General features: G+C 45.3%; 1 protein-coding gene across 1 annotated transcript in view; it reads left to right on the plus strand.

Annotated features, from left to right (window-relative positions):
• The window catches only part of fam189a2 (family with sequence similarity 189 member A2), a 22082-nt gene extending 5975 nt beyond the window's left edge, over positions 1-16107 (plus strand). Inside the window, exons 4-11 of the mRNA XM_062543366.1 lie at positions 5057-5176; positions 5444-5551; positions 6638-6771; positions 8141-8276; positions 8612-8684; positions 9879-10022; positions 12067-12395; positions 14219-16107. Of these exons, the coding sequence (XP_062399350.1) occupies positions 5057-5176; positions 5444-5551; positions 6638-6771; positions 8141-8276; positions 8612-8684; positions 9879-10022; positions 12067-12395; positions 14219-14557 (1383 nt within the window). The 3' untranslated portion in view covers positions 14558-16107. The remainder of the gene's footprint in view (positions 1-5056; positions 5177-5443; positions 5552-6637; positions 6772-8140; positions 8277-8611; positions 8685-9878; positions 10023-12066; positions 12396-14218) is intronic.
• The last annotated feature ends 3242 nt before the right edge of the window (positions 16108-19349 follow it).

Raw genomic sequence — 19349 nt, forward strand, 5'->3', positions numbered from 1 at the left:
AAATGTCCTAGTGATGTTTATTGCATTGGCTCTGTCTGTGAAGTCACATTAAAAACAGAATGGCTTTCTAGTTTGATTGGACCACTAGCAAGGAATTGGTGTGTATGTACTATAGGTGTGTGAGTTGGTTGTTCCTCACTTCCCTGCCAGTGTATTTTAAGATCATTTCAAACTCAAACTCTCATAAGAATCACTAGGTCTGGTCTCCATGAGTCCACTCTCAAGAGTAGTGAAAGGCCAGCAACAACAACAACAACAACAACAACAGCAACAACAATAGCAACAGCAACAACAGCAACAAACAGCACAGCCACTGCTGCCAGACACAGCTCTTAGTGCTTTCCATCCTCAGGGGAGTGAGGTTTATGGAATCCCACCTACCAGGCAATTGGGTGAGTTTAGCAATCCCCAGTATTAATCCCCCTGGAGATAGCCGCTGGTGGACGGCGTGTCAGAAGGGTTATGGTAATGGTGTGTTTTAGAGGGACAGCTGGACAGCTCACTTCACTGAGCATCTCCCTGCCTCTCAGGGAGGTAAGAGCCCAGGGTCACATTCAACTTGTGCACACACATACATTACACACCGACACACAGACACACTCTCTCACACACACACACATACACATACACACACACAAACAAACACAAACATGCACACACACACACACACATATACTGTACACACCCACTCATACACACAAACAAACACAAACTTGCACACACATACATATACACTACACACCCACTCATACACACAAATACAAACAAATATAAACATGCATGCACACACACGGGCAAACACACACATACAAACACACACATACTCACTCAAAACATGCAAATACACACACACACACACACACACACACACACACACACACACACACACACACACACACACACACACACACACACACACACTCACACCCCATCACTGGCTGCTGTGGAGCTCAGCTGTCAGTAGAGAGCATCAGCAGCAGGGGCTGTTGCTAATAATACCCCCTCCTTGTCCTCCCTGTCTCCTCTGGACGCTGATCCTGCTCCCTCTCCTTCTGCATCTCGCACATTGATGAAACACCACGGTGTGTCTCGTGCCTGTGTGTGTGTGTGTGTGTGTGTGTGTGTGTGTGGTTGTGTGTGTGTTTGTGTGTGTGTGTCATTTCTGTACCCTGTAAACAAAAGAACCACAGCTGGGATCTTACCTCTGTCTCACTTTCTTTCTTTCTTTCTTTCTTTCTTTCTTTCTTTCTTTTTCTTTCATTCTTTGTATCTGACACTCAAGTCTCTCTCTCTCACACACACACACACACACACAGATAAGTATGTTAATTCTAAAACAGAACACACACTGTCACTTTGGTCATTGAGTTTGAATTGGTTACCTTATTCTGTGGGAAAGTGTGTGGTTAGAATCCCATGACTCACACTTTATTATCCCCTCATGATTGCGAGCTGTTAGCGCTGCGAGCTGTTAGCGCTGCTAGCTGTGAGACTGCCAGCTCACAACATACAGGGTTTCACCACGTCACGGCAGCTGGCACACGGTTGACTAAGCAGTCCATCCTCACTCAAGGGCTTGGATTACACAGTAGCCTACCAAAGTAGGAGTCAGTGATAACCTGGCCATGGTCCCTGGGTCCCTGGATAGACCCTTTATGATATTGCAACAGGGAATAGAAAAGTATTTGACTTCCAGGAGTGAGGTCTTAAGGCATTACTTGATGTGGTTGAGGCCAGCTCCCTTGGTACAAAGGTGTCTGTTTGTGTGATAAAGTGCTTTCTTGCTCTTTCATTTGTTATGTTCAATGGGATGGAACATTTTAGCAGCTGCTAACACTACATCTCGACTAACAGAATGATGTATCCTCTCTCTTTTAGACGTAAATATGGTAATCATCATGTCCTTTCATGTGGAAATCAGCTATGAGATAAAAGTTGTCATGATTTAGCAATTACATTAATTTTGCTAAATTAGCGGCAATTATTCCTACAAGACGGAGGAGTGGGATCATAAAGATGGAAGAACCCCAGAGGACAGATCCTCTGTCGGATAAGCGGGCCTCTCCATCAGGAATGGGGTGAGCTGTGTAGAGTCTCCATTTCACTCTTTCCCTGCGGATGGCAGGCTGCAGTGAGCAGACAGTTTCTTTGTGGGGAGCGCCGAGCGAGCGTGGGTGCCTGATTTGAGGCTTGCGCTGAGATGCCCGTGTTTAATTGTTGGTTCGTTAGCTTGATTGACAGTGACGGGCGCCGCATTCACTGTCTGAGACTTGGAGCTCTGTGTGTATTTTTCCTCTCAATGGGGTCTCATTATTCTGAACATCTTAGCTGTAGGCCTACACCTACTTGTAGTCTGAGACTCAGAATTTGATACTGGTCTGTTTTGTCTAGACATGAAAGAACAGCCCAGTATTGCACATTAGCATTTACTTTTTCGTCATTTGAGGCCTACGTTTAATAGTTTATGTAGGCCTATAATATCAGTTTGTTACACCTTGCACTGACAATGACAACTGGATGTAACAAATGAGAGGAGAATTTTTAATTTGTTGCGCCATGGATAAACTTTGGACTGGATACTGTAAAGGCCTGGGCTATTACAAGCCTCACAGTCATGGATTTAAATTTGGATTTAAAGTTGTCAAGCCTCCAGACACAACAAGCCTCTGAAGTATGCAAACTCAAGCATACTGACAGCATCTTTAGCCGTGGCTAATGATAAGCTGCTTGAGTATCTTAAACAAAAAAAAAGAAGATATGATTTGAGTGTTCAGCCGGGGCCCTTCCTTATCCCATGGCCAGACAGGCTTTAAAGGTGATTAGATCTCTCAGGGGACACCGTCGACCGACTAACCCCTCGGAGGAGTGCACTCGGATGAAGATGTTCTCCCTGATTGATTTCCTCTCGCTTATCCACCACGGAGAGACACATTTATCATTGTCAGTATCTTTTTGTCAAGTTCCACCGAGGCAGGATGTATCTGAGAATCTCCCGATGTTTCGGTCTTGTCCTGGGTGACGTTATGGGCTTTGCGATGCATCGGGGCAGATAGCGGTAATTAAGGGCAATTCATCACGGGGTGGCAGACAGAGAGCTGGCCGCGGCGTCCACTCCGCAGGTAATGGAGGGTGACCTGATATAGCGATTCCTGACGTAGGCGGCTCCATTTCCTGCTAGAGCGAGATGCTGGAACGCAGAGAGGGGAGGTCACTGCAGTTTTATGGAACAGAGTCCAGGCCAGGGCTAGTCTGTCCATCTCTCTCTTTCTCTCTCTACCTCCCTCTCTCTCTCTTTTACTCTCTCTCTCTCTCACACACACACACACACACACACACACACACACACACTCTAACCCTTTTTCTAACCCATTCTTTTCTCTCTATCTCTCTCAGTCTCTCTTGGCTAGTCTCTCTCTCGCTCTCTCTCTGTCTCTGTCTCCCTCCCTTTTTCTCTATCCCCCCTCCCCTCTCTCGTCCTCTCCACTGAGAGAGTAATGGAGCCTCATGGTCAGGCCATCTGTTCTCAAGTCTGCCGTTACTCTCCCCAATACGAGGCCTGGAAAACTGGAGTTGTCTCAAGGTTAACTCTTCTCACCCCTCCCTCACTTATTTTGTATCTCAGTTACAGGGGGGGGGGGGGATGTGAAAACAGTGAAGCACTGTGAACATGCATACAACATGCATAATGTTGATGATGAAACACTGATGATGAAATAAAACTGGTGTACACAGGGCCCCATTCTTGGACAGATGGTCTGTAGCAAGGGTTGTGTAATATCACACTGTGTGTGTGTGTGTGTGTGTGTGTGTGTGTGTGTGTGTGTGTGTGTGTGTGTGTGTGCGCGTGCGTGCATGCATGTGTCTTGGACACACTTGTCTGCTTGGACATGTTAATTTGTTTGTGTGTGTGTATGTGAGTGAGTATGTGTGTTTCTGTATGTGTGATTTGTTCATTGCTGCAGTGTCCTGCTTGCCTCACCTTTATCACACTGGCTCGTTATGCTGAGCTCATCTGGGACTTCCTGCAGCCTGGGTTTGCTTTCACACTGTTCCTTCCATCCACCCAGCAGAGGTTCAGGGGCTGCGTTGGCCTGGAAGGGTTGTGGCGGGGGCGGGGGTGGGGGAGGCTGCGTTGGCCTGGAAGGGTTGTGGCGGGGGTGGGGGAGGATGCGGAAGGTTAGCTGGGCAATCTTCGGGCCCCAGGAGACAGTCAGATATTTTTAAAGCGGCCTTTTTTTGGACTCGCATCCACCAGCATAAAAGCTCCGTGCAATTTACACCCCGAGTAGGAGGTCGAGGAACCTCCGAGTCGTTGCTGAGTCTATCTGCTAATGAGGTTGCTGGGTACCGAAACGGGGATGGCGACCATTTCCTACAGAACGACAAGGGTGCATGATGGGACATTCACTGTGTGCTCTCTTTGTAGGATGGTCTGCTCTGTTATTCACAGGGATTATTTTTGGTCATATATGGCCTGGTATATAAATGGATAGGTCACTTTTAGATTGTGGCACAATGTATGAGAGTATGCTGAGAGGAATGTCTTGGCTAATTATGACTGCCACTTGCGCTAGTGCTAGTGCTGCGGGGAGACCAAAAGCAGTTTTCGTGGAATAGCTTGCCACACATGTACACACACACACACACACACACACACACACACACACACACATACACACACACACACATACACTGGCACACTATAGTAAAAATGTTAACATACCACAAAGCAGTGTGTAATATTATTATGGTAGAAGTGTGCCTGTGCAATAGAAATACAGATGTACACACACACACACACACACACACACTGGCACACTATAGTAAAAACGTGTGTAATATTATTATGGTGTATGTAAGTGACCGTGTGTATGCAGTGTGTGTAGAAGTGGAGACGCAGGATGCAGGCTTTGGAATGTTGTGCCAGTCGCTGTTTTAGAGACAGAGGGAAATTGAATATTAGGAGATATTAGGAGATACATGTTACCAATGTGTTGTGTATCACATTTATGTATAACATTAACAAGCATTCATGTATTGTGTTTTCTCTCAACAGAGTGAGCTTGGTGACATCTGCAACTGTTGTGCTGAAACTCCCAGTACAAAGTGCGAGGAGGAGAAAATGCTGAAGATTTACCCAGGCTACTCATGCAACACGATGCGGGTGCTTCTTAAGGTGAATGTGTGTATGTGTCAGAGAGAGAGAGAGAGAGGGGTGAATGTGTGTATGTGTCAGAGAGAGAGAGAGAGAGAGAGAGAGAGAGAGAGAGAGGGTGAGAAAGGGGGAAATAGCAGTGTTTTCTAATATGATAATTTAACCAGAGAGCAGTGTATTGAACATGTATACATTATGTCCTGTGTTTGATGATTAGCATGTTCTTATTTGGCCACACATACTTCTCTGTCCTCTAAGCACAGTCCTCTTTCCTCTGCTGCATTCTAGAAAGTTCTGTTTGCGCTGTGTGCCTTGAATGCTGTGACCACGGCAGTGTGCCTGGTAGCTGCGGCACTCCGATACCTCCAGATCTTCAGTGCCAGGCGGCCCTGCATGGTAAGGCCCACCAATCACACCTCACCTCGCCAGTCATGTGATTTGATTTCGCAGCTCATGCGCTAGGTTCTCGGCAGCTTGACAGGGCTGCTGGCAACTGCATTCATTCTCACCTTCACCTGTCATGTCGTCTAGTTCTGTCTTATCTAAGAATCAGTGAAAGCTCTCCTGGATTCCAAAGTGAAGCAACATCCGTTAAGAAATGTTTTCACTTTCCTGTCAAATTTTATTTCAGCATGTCAAAGCAACAAGAAAACAACATAAATTGCAGTTTTAAACCATAACCATAATTTTAGATACTCTGCTCCTTGGCCTTGACCTTGCAAGTTATGGACTTAAAGTAGCCTACAGAACGCTAGATATTCAAATTGCAGGATCTCACACATTCATCGTAACAGTAAATTACTGTAAAACTCCTCCACCAGTTGAGGCGAAGAAGAACAAAATGTGTAAATTATGTGTTAACATCACTTAGATGAATTACTTAGCAGATGCTGTAATTGAGAAGAAAGTCTATAATGTTCAGTAGCCCTATCTTCATTGCTGCTGTGTTGGTAATCTACAAAAAACGGAATTCATGGTTCCCGGCATTGCCAGGAGCCATATGCTAGTGATGAGTGCAGATCCTCTCAAAGGGCCTCTCTCAACATCCCTCCTCGATCCTCGATGCTCGGTCCTCCAGACTCGTTCCCACTGATCTATAACTAGCACTGGATAGACGATCCCATTGTTGCCGCCCCATCATTCTCTATCTAGATCAGTGAGAACGAGGACCGAGGAAGGAAGGGAGGATCTATAAAAGACAAATGATAGGCACCCAGTGACAGAGAATTTCTAGTGTGTGGGGTATTATCATAGTAGGGTATTACCGTAATTTCTTATACATTGATTTTGCTACATTTCTTCGGCTGAGATTAATATAGGGGGGCAGTTAATATGGTGTTCTTTTAACTTGCATAAAACACTGTCCTGCGGCTTATACACAATGCGGCTTGTATGCGGGAAATTGCTGTATACGTTGCCATCTAAGAGCAGACCCTCTCAAAGTGTCCTGCACCTGGCCTCACTGTCCTTGTGCTCCCTCAGGAGGAGCCGCGGGCCGCCGTGGAGGATGCCGAGGAGCCGGCCCGGCCTCCCGACCCAGACGAGTTCGTGCCCCCGGCGCCACCCCCGTCCTACTTCTCCACCTTCTACTCCTACACCCCGCGGCTGGCTCGCAGGTAAGAACTCATTTTCTCATTCTGTCTTTCTCAGTATTTTGTTGCTCCACCTACCTGCTCAAGGACTGTGGGCGGACATTAGCAACATTTGCTACAATCTGACACAATGCATCTTTTCTAGGTTCGTACAAGGTTAACGTCTTTTGTAACCTGGAAATACTCATGTGAACTTTCAGCAAGTTTGGGATTTGCTGCAGGTCTGTCTGGCCAAGAGGCCATTCAAGCCCATTTCCAATGTCCCTAATACATGGGCACACAAATAGGCTACAATCGTTAATCAGGCACGGACATGTATTTCTTTGGAATTGAGTAACCTACTGCATTTAATCCCTTCATTTAAAAGATTGATACACTTTTGAAACAAGTTTAATGAAGGCTACCAATTTAGGTTTAATTTCACTGCTACTTACGCCCCTGCTGGAAGTCATAGATCAATTAACGTTTTACAGACCTACTCCCAATTGTACAATTGTGAATGTCTGGGTGTTTCCAGGCTATGTCTGTTGTGCACTGTCCATCCATGCTGAAACAAATCAAATAAAATTACAATTATCTCCTCAGACTTTTCCATGATATTCAGATTTTTTAATCTGTATACCTGTATACAAAACAAAACAAAACACTAGGAGTTAAATTGTTGTTGTTATTGTTTAGCTCTGTTATGTGCAGCATCTTGTTGCACAACGGAGGTGTAACCTGCACTATGTAGGTCTACATCGAGCAGGTCGGCCCTGCACTCGCCTGTTCTCGGGCTCAAACCCACAACTCACAGCTCTCTGATTGGGAGTCAAATGACCTTACGTACATACTGTACTGCCTAGCTATGTAGCAGCTGGCTATCGTTACAGAGTCATACATGCTGAAATGTCCCATTAGTCGTCTCTTATCTGCTGTCATGAAATCTCACTGAACAGATGTCTCAGTTGTACTCAGTTACTGTATGTAACAAATAGAGCTAGCTGGCTTGAAACTGTGAGTTTTATCCACATTCACCCCGTCGGTCGTCAGGAGGACATACCGTCCTCTCTCACCCCGCCTACACTTGAGGGCGTCTCAAGACTACCCGCTGCCTTGCTGACGCGCACGCGATTGGCAGATGTGTGTGGCGGAGAGCTATTTGGCAGGACAATGAGGAAACTCCTGCTGAGGCTCTGGTGTGATGTGCGATGGCTATTTCGTAACGTCTATTGGCCAGACCCCAGCTGGACCGAGAAAGGAAGGAGCTATGTTGCTTGGCAGAGAGCTTTTGATTTTATGCTGTTGATGGTTTGATGGCACTTGTTGTGGGGTGATTATGCTCACAAAATGTGTGTGTGTGTGTGTGTGTGTGTGTGTGTGTGTGTGTGTGTGTGTGTGTGTTTGTCAACAGAATGTTTGGTGACAGTGTGATCCCCCTGCCTCACATATATGGAGCACGGATCAAAGGGGTGGAGGTCTTCTGTCCCCTGGACCCTCCTCCTCCATATGAGGCCGTTCCTGGAGTATCCAGCCCCTCCACTGCCCAGGTATTGCACATCATTGCGTAACATAACTAGAAGAACAGAAGCAATGGAACATTTTTTTTTTTTTTTTTTTTAAATGCTGTTGGTTTTTGGCTCCTTTTTGTCATATCTGTGAAACGACATAGCGACAAATAGCAGTGAACTATTTTGATAGGCTAGTTCTTTATGCCGTTGAGTAAACTTAGATGCAGGTTAAAGTCAGATAATCTTTACATGACCTTCTGTGCTTTTCTCAGAGGGCCCACAGATTAGCAGTGTCACACAGTTTATTTTGGCCAGGCCTTTTGCTCTTTGACTTGCTCTTAAAAACCAGCCTTTCTATTCTCTGCTGTCCCCAGGAGACACAGATCCAGATGACCGATCTGACCGATGGAGTGACGGACCACTCAGAGGCCGCAACGTCCATCGCTGGTGAGGGAAATTCACAGCAAGGTCAACTGAAGGTTGTCCACGTGTGCAAGGAAGCACTTTCATTTGTTGAGCCGCAAAGTTGACTGCCTATGGCTCGACATCCATGTGTTCCGAAGTTCCCAAAGTGGTGGGGAGATGGTCAAGCTCAGGAAGTCAAAGCCAAGACTGATTGTGTGGTTTTGTTTTCAGGAAGATTTTGGCTTCTGTCCCATACTACATGACATAGAACCGCAATATACTGATGTTGTGATTTGAACAGTGTAATCTTAAGACTCAAAAGCCGTGTCCCCCACCTCCACAGAGTTATTTTCGAGGTGCTGTTGCGGACGAGCCAGCACTATACTTACATGACTGAGTCATAACCTTGCTGTGGCGGCAGAGAGTGTCCATCTCCAATTATGTCATCTGCGTATAAAAAGCACATGCATTTTGCTTGCAGCTCGGCCACAGCCCTTGTCCCTCTGCCAGAGTCTCTCCTCAGAGTCATATTAGTCAATGCCGTGTGAGTCTCCCAAAACTGTACAAAAATGAAAACATTCTGAACTTGCTGAACTATTATCAGTCCCATTTCTCCATTTCTGTCTTTCTTTCTTTCTGTCTCTCTCTCTCTCTTTCCCTCTTTCTTTCTCTCTCGCTCTTTCTCTCATGCAATGCAGTTCTTCCAGAGGTTAGACTCTCCTTTGTTCTCAGTTGGACCACAGAGTTTGATATTGGCCCTTACCAAACTATGTTTGGTTGAGAATGATAAATGACCCCCTACTGATGAGCGGGCCCAGAGGCAAGGAAGAGTGAGTGCATCTGTAGGGGAAGTGTTCTCCTACTGTGAGCCAGACTTGGAAGGACTCTCAGATTGATGGAGACGGGAGAGTGGGCCCTTTGTTACCATCCACTCTCCTGTCCTTCAGCCAGCATGCAGTCGGGTCGGTCATGGTAGACAAAGACTGACACCACGAGGCCAGTGTCTGTTCACAACCTGGGCCTTCTGGACAAATTCATGTTCGGGTCAATTCAGTTTGTGATTGGATCAACCAGCTGTCATCAAATAGCCAGTTCCAGCTAGAAATCCTAGAGCACTTAGGGTTATAGACAGACAAGTGATCTGGAGTCCAATGGTCCAACCTCTGATTTAAAAGCAATCACCTGTGCCACAGCAGATGTGACCTTTGACCTCTAAGTGGTCTTGTTTTGATTCAGACAGCTGCCTGCAAACGGCGACTTCCTCAGCGGCGGCGGCGGCGACGGCGGCTCCAACAGCACCAGCGACCCAGACCAGCAGGAGAACCCACAAGCTCCGCAGGTCCAACAGTGACCCGGTGTTTCTGGACCTGGCCTCTAAAGGTAGGTAATGCGTTCGCATTCACTTGACTTGTGGGTCTTGTTAGAAGGCTCGGTCATCCTACCAGTGTAATCGGTGTCCTCAAGTTTGTGTGATGAAGCTTACGTGATCACAACACCTGCGTGTAAAGATATTTAAGCAAGTAAAGCGACGACACAAGCACAGTGCTTAACCATTTTGATGAGTCGTAATTCGGCCTTATGTTTCCTTGTTGTGCCTAGGGGGCAACACCACTTGAATAAACAGCGGTTACGTAAGCCCCTAAGGTTAATCGTGACTTGCATACACTTGCATCAGGCTCCCAATAACATCATGGCTCTTGGGATAACAACTAAAGAAAGAAAGACAAATACACAACTTGAAATATTTATAAAGTAAAAAAAAAGATTTACAAGAGACGGTCACTTTAAAAAAACAAAACAAATTGGGCTCGTTTTGTGTATTCATGTTATAGCAGTTTAATGAGTGGCTAGCTGACAGTCTTGCTTTCTAGCTTCAGCGCTTGATGACAGGGCCAGAGGACTGGGTGTGAAGCTTTGGCTCGGTGGGCCTTTTCTCATCGTAAATCTACAGTCAGTCCGTCTGTCAGTGGACACATGAGGAGCTCTTTATATATAGCCCTCGTTCCTCTCAGTTACCGACTAGTGATCCCTGCAGTTCAGCTTGGAGGCAGTGCAGTCGGTGGAGCGGGTCGTTCTCCGTGCAAGTTCTCAGAGTGTAGTGTCTGAAGGTGAAGGCTTGGCCTCATCTGAACAACGCGTGCCAAGCTTCAAGTGTTATCCAAAATAAATACATGTACATGTACAGACAAGGCTGTGTAACTTCATGAAATCGATTCAGACAGGTTTGACTGTGTGGTCTTGCTCGAGGGCTCTCCCGTTGTATATTTTTCATTTTGATTTGCATGATCGCACTCTTCAGTGTTTTGGAATGTCTAGCTGAAGAGCGGATCGTGTTCGGCCCCGGCGGCTGCTGTTGAGTAACGCGGCAGTGCATCATGAAGTGGTGTGACACAGTTATGTTTAGCTGGATATAGCTATGATCCAGGAGGCTCCTGCTCACCATGCTGCTATTCATGGCTATACCACTGTTCAGTGACAACCCACCCCCCATCCATACACACACACGCACACACACACACCCATACATACACACACATGCACACGCACACGCACATGCGCGCGCACACACACACACACACACACACACACACACACACACACACACACACACACACACACACACACATACACACACACACACACACACACACACACACACACACACACACACACACACACACACACACACACACACACACACACACACACACACACACACACACACACACACACACACACACACACACACACACACACACACACACACACACACACACAACCCAACAGCAACAGCAACAGCAAAGCCTGTGTCAGAGAGCTGTGTTTCAGTAATCACAACAAGCATATTCAGAAAGGTGACATTTATTGCCACAGGCATGTGATACACAGTGCCACAAAGCATGATATTGCTGTCAAATGCTGGGCAGTAGAGAGAAGGGGGATGTAGATTGTGGCAGTTGTTAGCAAGTGTGTGCTAAATAGTTTTAAAGTGAGTAGCTGTGTACAGTATGTCACTTACTAGTTGGAATAGATTGTCCTGTTCAGAGGATCATGCAGGATGTTGTAAATGGGTCGACTGTGTGTTAGGCAATGTGTCAGGCTGCTGGTATGTACTGTAGGCCTGTAGGACTGTGTGCCTTACTGTGTCCTGTTACATTACACACCCTTTTTCTATCCTCTCTTTTCTTCTGTTTCTAGTTGTACTCTCTCTATGCTCTTATTGCATTCGATTACCCCTGCATCTCTCCTTCTTCTCTCTGTCCTCTATCTCCCTCACTTCATTTTCAACACCCTCTCCCTGTCCATCCACCCCTTCCTTTTTTTGGTCTTCTCTTGTCATCACAGGAAATCTTATCCTTTCATTTCCTGTCTTTTCTTTCGACGTGTAATCCCCCACGCTCTCCCTCTCCGCTCCCCTCCTCAGTGTTGAGCTGCGAGGCGGCCACCCAGACGGACACGGGGACAGGGACGGCGGCCTCCTCTTCCTCCGCGCGGGCGGCCTCGGGCAGCGGCGTGGCCAGGGTGACCCTGCGGCGGGGCCGGGGTCCCCGGCGGCCGCGGCCCACCTCCATGGTGGACTACCAGAGCTACCGCGACACCAAGCTGCTGGTGGCGCGCTTCCTGGAGCACTCGTCCTCGTGGAGCAGCCTGGAGCCCGAGGTGCAGGAGCTGGTCAACAGCATCAAGAGCATGCTGCGCTCCGACGAGGAGCACATGGAGGAGGCGGTCCGCTGCGCCAGCTTCATTGACCAGGTCAGTCACTGTCCAGCCAAGGGACATCAGCCTCTTATATGTACAGAAAGTGACTAGAAACACTTCAATTTTAGCTTCATTGACCAGGTCAGTCATTGTCCAGCCAAGGGACATCAGCCTCTTATATATACAGAAAGTGACTAGAAACACTTCAATTTTAGCTTCATTGACCAGGTCAGTCATTGTCCAGCCAAGGGACATCAGCCTCTTATATATACAGAAAGTGACTAGAAACACTTCAATTTTAGCTTCATTGACCAGGTCAGTCATTGTCAAGCCAAGGGACATCAGCCTCTTATATATACATGAAGTGGCTAGAAACACTGACGGGAACTTTAGCTTTATAGACCAGGTCCGTCACAGTCCAGCCAAGGGACGTGAGCCTATTACAGTATATATACTGTGCATAAAGTGGCCAGAAACACTTCAATTTTAGCTTCATAGACCAGTTCAGTCACAGTCCAGCCAAGGGACATCAGCCTCTTATATACATGATGTGGCTAGAAACACTGACGGGAACTTTAGCTTTATAGACCAGGTCAGTCACAGTCCAGCCAAGGGACCTGAGCCTCTTATACTGTACATAAAGTGGCCAGAAACACTTACATTTTAGCTTCATAGACCAGTTCAGTCACAGTCCAGCCAAGGACTCTTTTATATACATATAAAGTGGCCAGAAAGACTGACGGGAATTTTAGCTTCATAGAACAGGTATGTGTATACACAGGTCTGGGTAAATTATAGGGACACCTTCCAAAAATTGTCAACATTAGGCCTTACATTTGTTTTTTCTTAGACTCCGAACAAAAGCAAAAAAGACGTCACTGCCATGAAATTGTTTCTTCCTCAAACCTCTGAATTAAGTTTACAGCCCTGACATTCTCTGAATATCCAAAAGTATCCAGAAAAACAACAATTACAGGAATTTTCAGCCTCATGGAACAGGCACAGCCTTCCAGGAATCAGCAATGATTTTCACTAAAGTAATTTTCCTGTGTATTAGCCACATTGTGTATAAACCACATGACAGTGTTTTATGGCATTTCAAAAAGAAAAAAAAATGTGTTTCCTGCAATGTGTTGCCTGCACTTGTGTATTGACTGCAGTTACAAATAGCCCAACAAATCAGAATCGGATCAGTGCTTTAATCAGATAGAAGAATGAAGAAAATAAATGCATTCCCATATATGTGTATTAACGTCACAGCTGAACACATTTGACAAAATCAAGGTATAAACCTCAGTTAATATACAGTATACTGTAGGCGGGAAATTGGTGTTCGCAAATGAAACTCCATTCTGGAGCATTTCCCTCTTGTGCCTGTTCACACCTGCCCTGAAAATGCCAGACAGTCCAGTAGACGCTGTTTTTATTAATGCCAATCATCAGACGAAGATAAGGGCTATACTTTCACAAAGATAAGGGCTATACTTTCAGTTGCTAGGTTTAGCAAGTTAAGCAGTAACTTATTTCTCTTGACCTACATATAAGTTACGCCTTTTCGTCCACACGTGAATTTAAACAGCAGTCAGTTAAATAAACACTTCTTTTAAACGATTATACTAACAAACACATTGAATCCCCTGTGAGTTGAAAACTAAGTGCAACTACTATATAGGTCTTTGGTATGGAAACATACTGTATGGTATGCTGTGTGCTCCTATTGATACAGTGCTGCTGTAACTATTTGCGGAATCTGTGGAATTTTGAGTTTTTGTTACCTTTATGGCACCAGTTAAATTAGCACTGCAGTGTGGCTTATACACACACGTCAAGTGTTTACGGATTCTGACGACCCGGTCATTCCTCTCTCTGCACTCCAGGTCATCACCGGGTCAGAAGCCACGACCTCGCGGCCCACCGCGCCGCTGCAGCCGGCCGCCCTGGAGGTGGCCCCCGCGCCGGAACCCTTGGCACAGACGCTCCCGCGGAGGAAGCGGCCCGGCCAGCTGCACCTGCGCAGCTGCGGGGACCTGAGCACCTTCACCTGGGCCGAGCTGCAGCTGGGGGTGGGCACGGGGCGCAGGGGCGTCACCGGGGAGCGCCGGCCCGGGTCTCGCGCCGCCAGCTCGCGACTGGGCTCCCGGGCGGGCAGCTCCCGACTCGGGGAGCACGACCGGCCGCACAGCCTGATCGGGGTGTTCCGGGAAACTGTGCTGTGAGTGGCGCCACCGCCGCCTGAAACCCACCAGAACCCAAACCAGTCCAACCCATAGGCCACTCCACCCCCATGGCCTGTCTTGACCTTTCACCTTTCACCCCATGCCTTTCTCTCCTTGCCTCACGGCGACAACAGACAGTTTTGTACTTAAAAGACTCATACCTGAGGGGGTACATGTCTCCTTGGACAAGACAAAGTTTTTGAAGTTATTATTATTTTTTTGAAGTTTGATTTGTTTTTGTTACCTCTGCCGAGGAGGTTGTTTTTGCTGTTATTTGTGTCTTTGTCTGTCTGACTTGTCAGCAGGATTATGGAAAAACTACTGGCCTGATTTTTATGGAAGCCTTCCACTGGAAGGAAGTAGCATGGGCCAAGGAAGAACCTTTGAAATGACAAGGGCAGACACATAACTTAGTTTTCACGTTCATTAACATCATGAGGAAGGCCATTTTGGCCTTGGCTGAGGAGTCTGCAGTCATTGCCTGCCCCTCTAGTTTGACTCTGTGTTATGTAGCTTCAGTTTAACCCGCGTTCCTTTCAGATGCGATTTAGAACTAGAATGGGAGGGACGTCAGAAAAGGTTTGAGCAATTCGTCTTTCCTCTTCCCTAAATTTAGACAGAAATACAGGCATGTAATCCCAGATAACAAAATGGCCGCACCGTTGTTATCTTCACTGAGCTGTGCTGTTCGTTGACCAAGTCAGTGCCTTTTCACTACTGTTTCTGTATTCTGCCCTTGATATGTGCTGCCTTGTACACCTACTGTAAGTGCATTGTGTCGTGTATGAATGATTTGTTTTTAAACATCTAGAAAGTGTCAATAAAGTAAGTGTAGCAGAGGAATGGTAAGACGTGCTGTGAAGTATTGTCTAGCACTGCAATTAGTTTATGTTTGTTTATATCACTTATGGTGTAACAACAAAAAGTGTTTTTAGCATCGGTTTCACACTGAAATTGCAGTGTCCCATGCAATCTCCTTGAGTGCTTCAGGCCACTACTAGGAGAATACTCAGATAACTACAGTATACAACTGTAATGCAATCCAGAGGCTTGAAGAGGAATTCTGTGGCAGAAATGGACTTCCGTTCAGCTTTGCTTTAGATATTTCCAGTCAAAGAAAATTAGGGCCAAGTGCTGACAATCAAACGAGTTAATAAATTGTACAGTTGAAAAAGCCAATTGCATCATGTGTTTGTACATGTTTTCTTGTAGTTCTTCAGGGTGAAAGAGATTTCAAAAGACTCTCCCTCAGCTTGAGGTAGTAGTGTCAGGGATACATAACCCATGTGTTAGTACAAGGGCATCAGTTGGGTTGTACGGACGGACAGTATGTGACTTTTAAAGATTATTGAAAACACATAAAACATGTTTGCAAATAATATTGAATATTATTACATGCAAATATCAGTCATCGTGGTGTTAACACAATAAATCGAGCAGGCAGGTCTCTCTGTAAGTCATTTACTGTTGTAAATACTGTTACAAACATTCCAGCTATGGTATAGGAATGTAGCTCAATAATTGTAACGTCACGGAAAAGCTAGCAAATAAATAGACATTGCTTTTGCTTTACAGAAAGTGTTTTTTTTTCTCCTCATTTTTTCTCTGTCGACATTTTGACAAACATATGTAAGAGTAAGTACATTCAGAACAAGTGCATCATAAACATCATAACCACCATCTCCACAGCAACCTTCTACTCACGTCTGTCTCATGTTTGTCACTTTTCGTAAAAGACAGACCTACAGACCTTTCTAAATCACCATTCTAGTATCCCCAAAACTGACAGCCACGTGTTGCCGTCATGTGTATCCCTGTGTCCATTATGTCTTAAGTTCTAGGCCAATATGTACACATCTACCACTTCTACAGGTCCTGTTTCCATCAATGTTTCCATCTGCGTGCTCCCACATTATTCTCTAAAGCGTCTTCATATTTTCAAGTCCTAATAGCAACACACAAAATAACCATGAATATACCGGTGCACTGTAAATGGACTCCTTCTTAAAGGGGCACATCACCAATTAGCATTGAGCTTTGTATCTTTAGAAAACCAGTCATGTTTTTGAATGGTCGTGCATCATTCCCTCAGTTTGCCTTGAGATGGGAGAAATACGGATTTCCTGCTTTCGATGATGTAAAAATCATCATTTTACATCATTGAAAGCAGGAAGTCCTATTCATGGGTTTCATTGAAATCTGTATTTCTCCCATCTCAAGGCAAACTGAGGGAATGATGCACGACCATTCAAAAACATGACTGGTTTCCAAAGATACAAAGCTTAATGCTAATCGGTGAAGTGTCCCTTTAAACACCACTGTGCAAGAAGTCGAGATCTTCGCTTGTGGGGGGAAATTGAGAGTTCCTTTTTGTAGAGACAAGGTTGAAGTATTTTTTTTTTATCAAATATCTTATCTTTCAGTTTGTGAAACAAAGAGAAAAACAACTTTAGAGCATAAATAACAACTCTGAAAGGGGTGTCCATTAATATAATCTTGGATGTTTGGAGTGGAGGGTCGATACCTCTGAAGCCATCAATAACCTTTGCACAGCAGTGTAATACGTATATATACTGTATATATCTAATATGACTCGATTATCATTAGATGTCTTTATGGTATACATATATAGATATATCATATAAATATATAGTTGTATTTTATTTAGATTTCCACGCTGGTTTTGGTTTATGATGGAGCAAACGATCTTCACACATCACTCTTACCATTTTAGCGTGTGATAAAGCATACAAACGACTACAGACCATGCTTAACAGAGAATAAAATACCAAAAATAAAAATGTGGTCACACTCACACTGCGCTTTGATCAATAAAGTAAAAAAAACGTACACTTGGAACAATCACCGTATCGGGAGTAAGTTTTTTTTTGTTTGTTTATGTTTATATGCAAGCCTGTGCTTCGGCAGGGCAGGGAGGTTAGAACGGGGGGTTATAGGGGCTTCAGGTGCATGGCAGCTGGGTGATTGCCTGGCCACCTGCAGACCCAGTGCAGGCGCAACCAGGCCAGAACCAGCAGCAGTACCAGCAGTACCAGCAGTACCAGGTCGGCCTGAAGGAAGGATGCCAAGCCACTTGGGCACTTGTGTAAACATGAGGTGCGTGTCCGTGGGGGTCATAGAGTTCTGAACAGAGAGAAAAAGAGTGCAGAAGAGGAGAGAGGAGAGGCAGGAAGGGAGGACTGATGTGGGGTTGGGGGGATGGGGAGGCTGCATCCTGGAAGGAGTCCAAGTGCAAAGGGAAGCAATGACATTTTGGTACAACCCCCTGTCCGACCCGAGGGGCGCAAAGAGCACAATCAATCATGCTGTCTCCACATCTCACCGGCTCACCTTCACAGACTCCAGCGAGGGACAGACAGAGAGACAGAGACAGAGAGAAAGAGAGAGAGAGTGAGAGAGAGAGAGAGGAGGGAAGGTGCAGAGCATCAAGAGTGTGTTGTGTTAAAGAGAGCAACACTGGAGCTTGAGTTGTAAGGGTGTCAGAATGGCTCAGTCTAAACCCCAGGGCGGGGGGGCAGGGGTCTGTCCAGCACGTCCCCAGGTAGGGAAGGCCAGTTGTCAGTCCCTCAAGCTAATCCTTCTGTTTCCAAGAGAGGTAAAAGACACTCAAGATATCCAGAGCAGTGCTACCTGAGGCTGGCCTTGGGCTTCTCTCTCACCCAGACTATCGCAGGGTGAGGGCACTTCCAGACCCTGTCTGCCTTTCGTCAAACAGAAATGTAGTCACACTTAGAAGTTACAGTGGGAAGCCACTGCATTTGTGTACCTTTTCTCACTAACGTAAGCAAAACACTCTTGTTTTCATAATCCTAATGCACTAAAACATCAATATCCATTTTCAATAACTGAATTTCACATTTTCAAGGAAGTCTTTTTTGATTAAGGTTTTTTTTTTTTTTTTTGGTCATTTTAATGTTGACCATGATTGGATGTAAGATAGCTTAACACTGCAGCCAAACCACAAAGCACAAATCCTACCGCTTGAGGGAATACCCATCTCTGGTAGATGATTCAACTCCAGAGGACTCCACTCTCAAACAAAATCAAAAATAGTCTACTTTCCTTTTGACTCTATCAAAGCATCACTTTTAAGACATAAGATGTAAATGTTATCAAGGTCAAAATACACCAAAATAACTAATAATCTAGAAATCTAATAAAACAGTAACTGAAAAAAAGCATCCCGCATTTTCACCATGTCTTCTACCACCAAGTCATGTTCAAGTATAAAGTCTGCAACATCACATTTCTCCACAACCCAATTAAAACTGCAGTACATCCGGCATATAAATTATAGATTAAACAAAGTCCCATAAGGATTAACAATAACAATAAAGGTTACCCATAAAGGATTAACAGTGAAGTGCTGAACAAAGAAATTATATAATCTAGTTTCAAAAAAATAACACTGCCTCTGCAGGAGATCATTATATTGCACACACAAAAAAACAACTAATACATGATGTAAAACTGTTTTTCTCCAGAACAGAGTTGATTTTATGTCTTCTTCACCTTAATATGTTAGAAAACAATCGTCTGTCTAATTTGCGTTATTCCCATTCCAAATGAGTAGGTTTGTAATCCTTCTGTGCAAGAGCTCTGTAATTATTTCCAGAATCACCAAAAACCTTCAGTTCATCCCCTTCACCTATTGAAGTCAGATGTGGTCCTTCTACAGCCATTCTTTGTACTACCATTACAATTCTTCTCTTAACCAGGATGAACACTGGTTTGGCCTCCTTATGACACTCATGTTAATATACAGTTGTGT

This window comes from Sardina pilchardus, chromosome 8 (assembly GCF_963854185.1).
Source record: "Sardina pilchardus chromosome 8, fSarPil1.1, whole genome shotgun sequence".
NCBI classification, from domain to species: Eukaryota; Metazoa; Chordata; class Actinopteri; order Clupeiformes; family Clupeidae; genus Sardina; species Sardina pilchardus.